At 45.9% G+C, this 12,412-nt stretch overlaps 1 protein-coding gene across 5 annotated transcripts in view; it reads right to left on the bottom strand.

Moving 5' to 3' along the window:
• Positions 1 to 457: 457 nt before the first annotated feature.
• MYOCD (myocardin) overlaps positions 458 to 12,412 on the bottom strand; it is a 112,621-nt gene continuing 100,666 nt past the window's right edge. For all 5 annotated transcript variants that reach the window (XM_006939797.5, XM_011288833.4, XM_019817188.3 and 2 more), the window contains 4 exons: positions 11,898 to 12,041; positions 9,254 to 9,382; positions 5,947 to 6,004; positions 458 to 3,691 (listed from right to left, as the gene is read on the bottom strand). In XM_006939797.5, the coding sequence (XP_006939859.3) occupies positions 3,138 to 3,691; positions 5,947 to 6,004; positions 9,254 to 9,382; positions 11,898 to 12,041 (885 nt within the window). In that variant the 3' untranslated portion in view covers positions 458 to 3,137. The remainder of the gene's footprint in view (positions 3,692 to 5,946; positions 6,005 to 9,253; positions 9,383 to 11,897; positions 12,042 to 12,412) is intronic.

Below are 12,412 nucleotides of genomic sequence, written 5' to 3'. Positions count from 1 at the left end.
CAGTCATGCCCGGTTGGTTGGTCCCCAGAAAAGAGGACGCCCTTAGAGTCTAAAAGAACTTAAACACTCCCAACAGGAGACAGATGAATTAGCATGGTTTATCCGATCCACTGGGTGCAGCCAACTTCTTTGATGTTTTCTCAGCTATATCCCTGATTTTCTACCGTGTATCTCACTTCTGCTCTACGGAGAGATACAGCGAATATGGTGTGGAGCCTGTGGGAGGGGGGCTGAGGCCAAGAATCCAGGGTCTGCTCTGTGTGAAGCGTGTTGGTTGGAAATAGCAAGTATCTCTTGTCGGCTGTGATGCTTGCGTATTGGTGCTGGTAATATCTTAAAAAGGTCTCCGTGACAGTGCACAGTCTTACAAAGCACAGCGGCCTCCTGACCAAGTCTAGTCCTTCCGCTAGAAATACCCAAAGGGAACCATCATTAACGCTCAGGCCAGAGTCTCAGAGTAGGGACACTGTGAGTTTGTTTTCCAAAGGCAGCAAAGGGAGAAAACATAAACATACAAATGGTACAACGTGGGCACATGAAACATGGGCTGACCAGCAAGCTTCGTCAAGATCCAAAATAAAACTCTGACCTCCGAGGGACAAGCACACGTGAGGAATGTGCGAACAAAGTTTTCTTCCCCGTATCCTCGGCTTCACAGAAAACACTGGGGATTCTTTCCTCCCCCTCTAGATTTTGGGTTCCGATGACTGACGTGAACCGCAAAATGCAGAATTTAGCACGTGGATCTCTTAAAGCCCAATGCAGATCAAGGAATGTAAAAACGATTTTCATGGCCCTTTGATGCTTTTCTACTAGAGACTGTATCACTAATGGGGGAGCAGTTCTGTCTTTTCACATCCGTATTCTTTGTCAAGATGAGCGTGTTCATGGTAAGCAAGTGGCTGTGAGTCACTGAGCTGGAGCTGTTAGTCAGTCACAGGGAGGCAACGTAGAGTCTGGTTGATTAATCGGGAACTCGTAGTGACAAAGGCCAAGTATTTCACAGCAAACTGGGGCTTCAAAGGCTTTTGGTACAGGACTCTGTGTCACTGCTTTTCAAGAGACACACAACTGCACATATATGTATAGATATATACATATCCCTGTATATATGCACACACATATGCGCACAGACATATGCATCTGTATATATCTATACACATATGCATACCTACCCTGCCCCCCCATAAGCTCTGGAAGCTTTCAGATTACTAGTCACCAAAAACACTCGGTGTTCACACATGTTTACAAGGTAACAATGGAATGACTTCTAAATCTTTGGTTTCTCCAAGAGAGAACTTCTAAAATCACAACATTTTTGGTTATTTTCTCCGTAAGTGCACAGTGAATTTTTTTTTTTTTTTACAAAAGAAGAAAACAGTGCCTTAGTGATTTAAATTAAAACAACAACAACAACAACGACAACAACAACAACAACAACAACCAAACCAGCAATAGCTACTTTCTACAGCATGCAACACTAGAAAACGCTGAGCTGGGAGCCACAGTGAGCTTTAGAGAGACTGCCTTGCCACTTGAGCTGAAAACAACTCCCAGCAAAAGCACAAGATAATGAGGAACGCACGCGAGAAAAATTGTCATTCTTCCTTCCCTCGTTTTCCATGTGCGTGCGACTCTGTTTCCTTTCACCACCAAGACCTGAAATCCTCTCTCCTGGTAAATATCGTTCACATCGATTTTTACAACGTAATAATTTCCAATTTCCCCTGAACCACCCAAATTGATGACTGCAGTAAATCAAATGACTGAAGAATGAGCTTTGGGACGGAGGACCCCAAGGTTATCCTTCCCCCCTCACTGCAAGGACATTCTTTCGGCTTTTTGAAGCAAATTATGCATATGGAGAATGAGTTCTCCAGGAGAGCCTGGAGTTTCAGCTTTTTAAAATATGGCTTATTAGGGGTATGGCACCTTGTTAGATCTGGAGTCCTCTCCTGTCCAAGTTGGGGCAGAAAAAGAAGGAGTTTCAAAAGGGGAGCAAGAAAAGATTGGTATCTTGAAAGAAAAGTTCAGTGGGAAAAGATAAAACAGGTGGGCCCCCTTCCACCCTCCAAGAAAAGTTGGACTTCCATAATTAGTCATCCGGCTATAGTAATCCATGGTGTTTATTCTCATGACACGTGAAACAGTGTTCTCTATAGCTTGTCTGAATGATCCCGCCATGGCTTCCCGAAGCTAGAGATGTTCTTCCCATGTGATCGTGGGATCATCTCCAGTCTTTGAAACTAAAGGGGGGTTGTGTTGGGGAATGTTCCATATGGCAGGGGGTTTTGGTTTTTGTTTGCTTTCAGGTTCTTGGCTGTTTTGTGGTGCTTATCACCACAGAGACAGCAGGAGTGATTGGGCTACTGGTTGAGAAAGAGGGAAATTCTGGGTGGACCAAACATAGGTTCATTGCTATCAGTGACCACATGGTAATCCTGGGTCCAGAATTGGAACCACCCCAATGGGGCAGCTTTGTGGCCAAGAGACACCGAGTTGATTCCACTTCCTTGGGAATGGGTTGGCTCTGTCCCTCTATTCTATCTCCAGCACCCAACTGAAGTCGGGCCTGACTTCTATTTGGAAAGACAGGGAAGGGGGTGCTGAAACACAGCCTCCATCACTGAGTGAATCTTCCAGAAACTTTGATGGTTATGCTATACTCCCTGTACTCCAAAAGAGCTACATTTCCTTTCCACAGTATAAATTCACGAGAAAAGCATACGAAGCGCGATCACGCCCAAACAATGCCTGAGAAAAATTATGGGCTACAAAAACTCTGGTGTTTGAAAAGGCAGTGAAAGAATTTTAGGTTTTTTTTTTTTTTTTTGGCATTCTTGATCTCAGAAATCACATATCTGAGTGCACAGCTGAAATCATGAACAGTTACTGCACGCTGGTAAATATTACATTTTACATAGATCTAAAGACTCCTATTTGCTCTCCATGACTGTCACAGAAGTCTCCATCGTGTCTTTTTAATTTTCTCCTTCTCCCCTTCTCCTCCTCCTCCTTCTCCTCCTCCTCCTCGCCTACCTCTTCCTCCTTTTGGATGACAGGAGCGTTTTTGGTTGTGTGATTTTCCCCATGGCATCCCCATGGGTCTGCCTAAGCACCTCTTCATCAGACATTATCTACCACTGCTGTAAATGAAGGTCCATGGGGGAATTCAAATTGAGATCCGTGACGTCCAAGAAATCAATGTTAAAGATGCTGGGGCCGCTGGGGCCCAGGGAGCTGAAGCTTGGTGTAGAACTGGGTGGAGTAAGGTCCAGCCACTCCATGGTTTCCCAAGGAGATTCGGTGAAGCTTAGCCGCAGCCCACTGCTGTCTGCAGAGGAAGGTGAAAACTGAGTCTGCATCGGGGAGAGGGGGCCTGGCAAGATCTCGTGCGCGCTGAAGAGGTCTTCTGCTGCCTTCCCGGAGAATCCATCCATTATCCCGTCAAAAGGAGGCTCTTCGTGCCCGATTTTTAGAAGGGCCACATCGCTCACCTTCCCCAAGGGGCTCTGGGAATTTAATAAGACTTCAAGGTGCTCATCACTGTCGGTACCATAGTGATCGAAGGAGAGTTGGCCTCCTGAAGATGAGGGTTTGGAGAGGGCGGCGTTAGGGCTTCGGGAAGACCCGGCTATCTTGGGGACTTTTTGAAGACATGAATGATCCTCCCTAGCATCAGCTGGCATTTCTGTTGGCAAAACACAATGGGGACTGTTACACTACTACCAATGGAGATGCTACACAGCGGGGATCTTTATTTTTATTAAAAAAATTTTTTTTTCAACGTTTGTTTACTTTTAAGAGACAGAGCATGAGCAGGGAGGGGCAGAGAGAGAGAGAGGGAGACACAGACTCCGAAGCAGGCTCCAGGCTCCGAGCTGTCAGCACAGAGCCTGACACGGGGCTCAAACCCATGAACCGTGAGATCATGACCTGAGCCGAGTTGGATGCTTAATTGACTGTGCCACCCAGATGCCCTGACAGTGTGTGTTTTAGATTTGGAGGTAGAAAGTCAAGAGTGGAGTCAAGGGCCATCTCTAGCTTTTTGACCTGTTTTGACCCGTTGGCCCCAAGATAAATATTAAGGAAGGAACAGGTCCTGGTGATTAAGATAATTAACTTATTTTAGGTCACATAGAAGGACTCCATCTTGGTTTTAAGAGCTGGATAGACTTAAAGTACTTTTTATTTTTATTTTATTTTTTAGAGAGAACGTGCAAATAGGGTGGGGGTGCAGAGGGAAAGAGAGAATCTCAAACAGGCTCCATGATCAACTTGGAGCCTGACACAGGGCTCCATCCCACAATCATGACCTGAGCCAAAATCAAGAGTTGGATGCTCAACCGACTGAGCCACCCAGGTGCCCCTAAAGTACCTTTAAAAAATTATTTTTTAATGTTTATTCATCCTTGAGAGAGAGGCAAGCACGAGTGGGGGAGGGGCAGAGAGACAGGGAGACACAGAATCCGAAGCAGGCTCCACGAACCATAAGATCATGACCTAAACCGAAGTCGGATGCTTAACCGACTGAGCCACTCAGGCGCCCCATATGTGCTCAATCCCCTTGCCCCATATTCCCTTGGCAAAACTCCACACCTGAATGAATCTTGGTTGCAAGAGAAAAATGACACAACAGAGCTGGCTGGTCTCACTTTAGATTCAAGGTGACCAGCCTACAGCTGGCACTCAATACAGTGTAGCAATCCCACTGTGTTTCTCTAGGAAACTCCATTCATTTGTGATTGATTCATGATTGTTCTTCTGTGCTTGAATCTCCCGTGCTCCCCTCCTGCACCCTCACCTTTGTTGACTGGGCCATACACTTCATTAAAAATATAAGGGTGGGGGTGCCTGAGTGGTTCAATCAATTAAACGTCTGACTCTGGCTCATGGTCTCATGGTTTGTGGGTTCAAGCCCCGTGTCAGGCTCTGTGCTGACAGTGCAGAGCCTGCTTGGGATTCTCTCTTCCCCACTCTCTCTGCTCTCCCCCCAAATAAATAAATAAACGAAATATGGGGGGGGGTGTCTGATAGTCCCTCTTATCTTTCCATCACAAAAGTTATAAAGATACAGACTCCTGTGACCATCTGTTCCTTCTTACTCTTGCTACACACAATGGAGAAACTGCCTGTTCACTCTCCTGTTTTCCATCTCCCTTACCAGACTGCGAGCTCCATAAAGGTAGTCTTTGTCTGGTGCAGCATTGAGCCAGTAAATGCCTGCCTACTCCTTCTCAGAAACTTTATTATTTTTTTATGGTTATTTTGAGAGAGAGAGAGAGCGTGCGTGCATGCATGTGAGAAGGGGAGGGGCAGAGAGAGAAGGAGAAACAGAATTCCAAGAATCCTAAGAATCCACGCTGAGCCTGGAGTCCGATGAGGGGCTCAATCTCACGACCAACCATGAAGTCATGACCTGAACCGAAATCAAGAGTCGGACGCTTAACCGACTGAGCCACCCAGGCGCCCCCATTTTTAAAAGCTAATAAATGAATCACTGCAAAGGAACCCAAAAGAACACGTTGATCATTTTTTTGGTGTTGTTGCAAGCGTGCATGATGTCTGCACCTGAACAGACCATCCAGTGGGAGATCGCTGATTGAATTTCATTTCGAGGATGTGGCACAAAACTTGCTTTATCTGCACTCTTGTTATAGGGAGACTGGGATTAGAAGGGCCAAGAGAAATGGAGTCATAAGGCAAAACACTTAGGGAAGTAGGGTAAATAGGGTCAAATGATTGGTGAGCAAGTTCTTTGGGCAGGGGGACAAATCATCCATTGTGCCTTCTTTCCCCCACTCCAGCGTGGACGGAGAGCTCCCAAGCAGAGATATTCTACCCATCCATGGCTTTTGGTGAGCATCTGACCTTGGTCCTGAGGGTCCACTGTCTAGAGCACATGTAGGTACCGGGCGTTCCAATGGGCAAGACGGGCAGTCTTACCTCCACTTTCAATGAGGACATCCAGGAGATCATCTATCTGCTGACTCCGAGTCACTTGCTGTCGCAAATTAAGCAGAAGAGAACGGAGAGGTTAGAAGGCTGGCTCCCTCTTCTGTGGGAAACCATTAGGAACAGGACTACAGGTTTTTGAACTAGGTTTGGTTAGGGTATTTTTTTCCCCCTCAAATTGTGATAAAAATACAACACAAAATTTATCATCTTCATCGTTTTTTCAAGCAGACAGTCCAGTGACATTGCATACCTTACAGTCACATTATTTATTTATTTCCTTTATTTATTTTTGAGAGAAAGAGACAGAGCATGAGTGGTGGAGGGGCAGAGAGAGAGAGAGAGAGAGAGAGAGAGAGAGAGAATCCGAAACAGGCTCCAGGCTCCGAGCTGTCAGCACAGAGCATGACGCGGGGCTTGAACTCACAAACTGCGAGATCACGACCTGAGCCGAAGTCAGACGCTTAACCAACCAAGCCACCCAGGTGCCTCTACAGTCACGTTATTGTGCCACCTTCACCCCCATCCATCTCTAGAACTTTTCATCTTCCCAAACTGGAACTGTCCCCATTCAGCACGAACTCCCCATTCTCCTCCCCATAGCCCCTGACAACTTCGGTTCTGCTTTCTGTTCCTAGGAATCTGCATCCTGTTCCTAGGAATCTCACAACTCTAGATCCCTCTTATAAGTGGATTCACACAGTATATTTCCTTTGGTTACTGGTTTACTTCGCTGAGCATAATGTCCTCTGGGCTCATCCGTGTTGCAATACCTGTCAGAATCCCTTTCCTTGTTAGGCCTGACTAGCATTAATTGTGTGTGTTCACTGCATTTTGGATAACCATTCGTCTGTCAGCAGACTTAACGGGATGCTTCCACCATTTGTGAATGAAGCGGCCATGAGCAAGACGGTAACCAACTGTGCGACTGAAGCTCAAGGTTAACTTCAGACAGGAAAAGGACTGAATGAAACAATTGACTACAACAAGAGAAGGGGACAAGAAGGCAGAGTGCTCCCAGCAGCATCCCTCAGAGCGTGTCCGGTCCTTTGAGAGGCCTCCATTCCAGGAGCGAGGCATCTTAATCCACAGATAGTATACCCATTTTGGGCCACTCTGAAGTGACTTGGATTTGCTTCCTGTTTGGGTGCTGTGGTTGTGGCCCAAGAACGTGGCTCATACTTTCCTAGGGCATCATCGCAATAGCTTGTGGAACCCATTGACACATGTAGTGTCCACACCCCTTCCCTATGGTTCATCTGAATGATTCGGTAGAGTCTTGTTGATGGAAGTCCACTTTGCTTGACCATTTTCTTTTCTCTGGAAGCCATAAAGGATCAGTTGGTGCTTACAGATACCGGGGTAGGTAGGAAATGGGGGGAAGAGAGACACATACGTATCCCATTCCCCTGAGAGCCCACTCTGAAATAAACAGAGGCATCAGTAATCAACACGGATGGGAGCCCTGCTCAAAGAATGAATCGTTTGCCAGTCCAGGAGGCATGAGGTTCCACAGGGTCTGACAGGTAATGTAAAAGAGCCCAATATAGAACAAGAAAGAAGGGACAAAATGCAGGAACCATGCTGTGGTTCAAAGATGCAGCGGATACTTTGTTTCAGGCGACTGTCCTCTGGCAGAGACGTGGCTCCACCATTGTTAGATCCTCTCATTTTTCCGAAGTGAGAAAGCCCACTTTTTGCATAAAATCTCCTGACATTTAAAAATACTCTTGCAGCCAAGTGAGACTCAACTACAAGCCGATTTGGCTCTGTGGGACACCAGCATGCGGCAGCTGACGTAGACTGTCCTTGCTAGGTTGGGCACATACAAAGGGCCATCTGATACTTGATCCGGGCTCAAACCATTTGAAATGTGAGATCATTTAATGCTTCTCTCTCTCTCTCTCTCTCTCTCTCTCTCTCTCTCTCTCTCTCTCTCTCTCTCTGGTTTATACTTTTTATTTGGATAATTTCCCAACATAAATGACGGTAGAGTATACGACAGTCATCAATACTTTGACAAGATCATTGGATTTTGAAACTAAGAAGAAACTCACAAAGTATCAGCCTGGCAACTGCTCTCAAATATTTGAGTAGCTATCCTGTGCCCAGACAATGTGGTCGGTGATACACTATAGAGAACCCTTACAAAGTAGATAGGGACCCTATTTCACATAAGGGAAGTTGAGAACTTGTCCAACCTTAGTGGCAGTGACAGATGGCTGTTGGCAGTACCAAGTCCAGGCACCTGGTGTTGGTACTAAGCCCAGCCCAGCCTCTTCTCTGTCAGCCTTCTATATACAGTCAAACCTTGGTTTGCGAGCACAATTTGTTCTGGAAACATGCTTGTCATCCAAAGCACTTGTAATATCAAAGCGAATTTCCCCACAAGAAATGATGGAAACTCAGACGATTTGTCCCACAACCCAAAAATATTCATGTAAAAATGGTTACAATACTGTAATATAATACAAAATAATAAAAAGAATATAAAATATAAAGGAAAATAAACAAATTCACCTGCAATTACTTTCAAAACCTTCGTGGCTGGTGTGAGGGAGACGAGAGAGAGGAGGGTTACTGCGTAGGACGACTTTCACTATCACTAACGGAAGTTGACTACAGTACGGTATTAATAAACTCTTGTCTTATACTGTATTTAGTGTAATTGGCCATAAGGCAGCAGAGGAAAGGGTCTCTATCTGCAGGCAGCCCAACCTAGAATGGAGCAAAGCATTCCTAAGCTCACTCTTGGATAGAATAGCAAAGGACTGTCCATTGGTGCCTCAAAGTGACAAAAAATACATTAATGCCAGTTGTGGGCACCTTCCAACGTTCTGGAAAATCACTTTCTGCCAAACACTGTGAACTGAGACAAAGCATCCGAGCATGGGAGATGATCACCCACAATCCCGCAGAGAGAGAGAGAGACAGAGACAGGGACAGAGACAGAGAGAGAGAGAGAGAGAGAGAAGAACCATTGGCTCAGTTGTGATCATGTGACGTTCAGGGTCACATACTACTCGTATTGCAAGACATGGCTCATTTATCAAGTTAAAATTTATTAGCCATGTTTGCTCGTCTTGTGGAACACTCGCACAGCAAGTTACTTGCAATCCAAGGTTTTACTGTACACGCACTACCTTTCTACACGTAGCATCTAGAAACTCTGCCCATCCTGGTAGGGGGGCACCAATGCACTCAATGTCGGCACCTAAGACTGCCCGAAGTCGAATAATGAGAAACAACGCCCATTTAGGCAACCTGTTTCTCTACAGAGAACAAAACCTGTAGTTACCTGCTTTACTGCATCTTCGTACGATGGAGGCTGTGTTATCTCTGGAACTGCTGATGTTGGCTTGGAAAAAGGAGGGGAAGGAATTGAAAACTTTGGCCCTGTCTTGTCAGAAGAGTGCAGACCAGCCATCTGTGGGAGTAAGATGCAGAAAAAGAGAAGTCAACTCAAGGGTCAGAGATGGGACTGCTTCGCGCTTTCAACAATAGCCAAATTAAGGAAAGAGCCTAAATGTCCATCAACTGACGAACGGATAAAGAAGATGTGGTTTCTGTATACAATGGAATATTACTCGGTGATGAGAAAGAATGAAATCCTGCCATTTGCAGCAACGTGGATGGAACTGGAGGGTATTAGGCTGAGTGAAATAAGTCAGTCAGAGGAAGATACTGTGTGTTTTCACTCATGTGTGGAACTTGAGAAACTTAACAGAAGACCATGGGGGAGAGGAAGGGGAAAAAATAGTTACAGGGAGGGAGGGAGGCAAACCATAAGAGACTCTTAAATACAGAGAACAAACTGAGGGTTGATGGCAGGGGGAGGCAGGGGAGAGGGGAGAATAGGTGATGGGCATTGAGGAGGGCACTTGTTGGGATGAGCACTGGCTGTTGAATGTAAGCGATGAATCACAGGAATCTACCCCCTGAATCAAAAGCACACTGTCTACACTGTATGTTAGCCAAGTTGGCAATAAATTCTATTAAGATAACAATAATATGAAAAAAAATACAGCTTTTAAACTTCTGAAAAAAAGAAGAAATGGGACTGCTTCTGTTTTATAAACTCCAAGCTAAGTTTTGGGAAAGAATTGATTTGAGTGGAAAAAAAGAGCCAAGGCTTAGAAAACAACCCCAGTGTATTAATAGTACATATGACCGTGGACATATTGCTGGAGACATGATACGATGGGAACCTTGCAGATTCTTCTTTTCCATTTTTTTTTAAATGTTTATCCATTTTTGAGAGACAGAAAGACAGAGTGTAAGTGGGGAAGGGGCAGAGAGAGAAGGAGACACAGAATCCGAAGCAGGCTCCAGGCTCTGAGCTGTCAGCACAGAGCCCGACGTGGGGCTCGAACCCACAAACTGTGAGATCATGACCTGAGCCTTGATCTTAGTCGGAGGCTTAACTGAGTCACCCAGGAGCCCAACAGATTCTTTTCCCTCTCTAGAGTGAACCACCTTTGGTTAGGAGCAAAGGAAATAAAGTAAGAGTCCAGTCCAACAGGAAGAAGTCACCCAGAAATTCCCAGAGTACTTTACCCCCTCAGGACATTTCATTCCTAACCGGTGCATTTGCAGAGAGGTGGAGACATTGTTGGGGTAGCTCTTCAGGGACCAGCCTTGTGTACTGTGAGCTCCATGTTCTATGGAGTGCCTGGGCCATTTCAGGGTCTCTGTCTCCAAAGGACGCCCTGTCCATACTTGTAGCAGGTAGCACTTCTGTATGGTGGCCATCTTGTTGGCCTCCTTATTACCTCTTCCTTAGTCCTTGGGACTTCCCATATCCTGGTTCTCTCACATCCCTGATTTCCACCTGCTGGTATGTACCGCCTCTGCCCTTTTCCACCGAGATACTGCACTGTGATTCGAATTCTCTGCACCTTTCTAGACCTTTCCACAGATCCACATACCTTCCTCTTTCTCAAGCACTGTTTTCCCGCATGCCTCTATTCCAATCTTCAACTCCATGGAAACTGATTTGTCTGCCATGCATGTTGTTTCACAAACATACCGTGCTCATTTTAGTCCTCATGATTTCTAGAATGACCCCAGGAAATGGCTCCCTGGAACACCCTAATTTATATCTGTACATCCGTTTCACTCTCTTCCCAGTGGATTTGTTTTTATCGAAATGTCATTTATGTCTGCCTTTTGTGAAATTTTTATTTTACTATAATTTGTTTTTAATTTTTAAATGTTTATTTTTGAGAGGAGGGGGGAGGGGCAGAGAGAGGGAGACACGGAATTGGAAGCAGGCTCCAGGCTCTGAGCTGTCAGCACAGAGCCTGACACGGGGCTCCAACTCACTGACGGTGAGATCATGACCTGAGCTGAAGTCGGACATTTAGCCAACTGAGCCACCCAGGAGCTCCTCTATTATTATTTTTTTAATGTTTTATTTAGTTTTGAGAGAGGGGAAAGCATGTGGCAGGGAGGGCCAGAGAGAGAGGGGGACAGAGGATCTGAAGCAGGCTCCATGCTGACAGCAGAGAGCCCAATATGGGGCTTGAACTGACAAACTGTGAGATCATGACCTGAGCCGAAGTTGGAGGCTTAACCAATGGAGTCAACCAGGCACCCCCACCCCAATTTTTTTTAGATATTTAATTTTTTTTTTAATTGAGAGAGAGAGAGAGAGAGAGAGAGAGAGAGAGAGAGAGAGAGAGAGAGAGAGAACACACAAGTAGGGAGAAGGGAAAAGAGAGAGAGAGAATCCCAGGCCCCATGCCCAGTGTGGAGCCCGACCTTACAGAGCCTGGGTTCTATCTCACAGTCGTGAGACCATGACCTGAGCAGAAATGAAGAGTTAGATGCTTAACTCACTGAGCCACCCCATTTATTTCTGCCTTTGAGCCTCATCATTTGGAGGACGAGGCCACAGAAGAGGGAAGAGGCAAAGTTTAGACCTTTGTCCAGGTGCCTACCTTTTGCTGGACACCTGGGCTTTTGGGACAAGGATTGCCCCCAGTGCCATGATTGCTGTCCGCTTGGGTTCCAGAGAAAGGGGGGTGGAGGCTGGAAGGCTGGGGAGAGAAGCTTGGAGGATGGCCCTCATGTGCCCCTGAGTTCTGAAAGGAAGAAGCAATGAGTTCATTGGTCACCGGCAGCATACTGGACAGCATTTGCTGAGACTCCTGGTCCCTGCCCTGGTGTTTTAGCTTTTCAAACCTCCCTTAATCCCACGATCAATGTCTCAAATCTGGCTTTGTGCACATCACCTCCTGCTCAAAAACTTTCCATGCCTCCCCTGCATCCACCGTATAGGGTCTCCACCCGAAACCAGGTCAGGTACTATTTCTTTCAAAAGCCTGTATTCCAGTAACTGCCACGGACTTCCCTCTGTGTGCCCTGTGCATGGTACCTCCCTACCTTTTCCTACATGGAATGTTCTTTTCCCAACTTTCCTTTTTCGTTTAACAAATTTTTTAAAGGTATTCAT

The sequence above is a fragment of the Felis catus genome, chromosome E1 (assembly GCF_018350175.1).
Source record: "Felis catus isolate Fca126 chromosome E1, F.catus_Fca126_mat1.0, whole genome shotgun sequence".
NCBI lineage: Eukaryota > Metazoa > Chordata > Mammalia > Carnivora > Felidae > Felis > Felis catus.
Note: the sequence above shows the minus strand (reverse complement) of the source record. Positions and strands in the feature narration are given on the sequence as shown.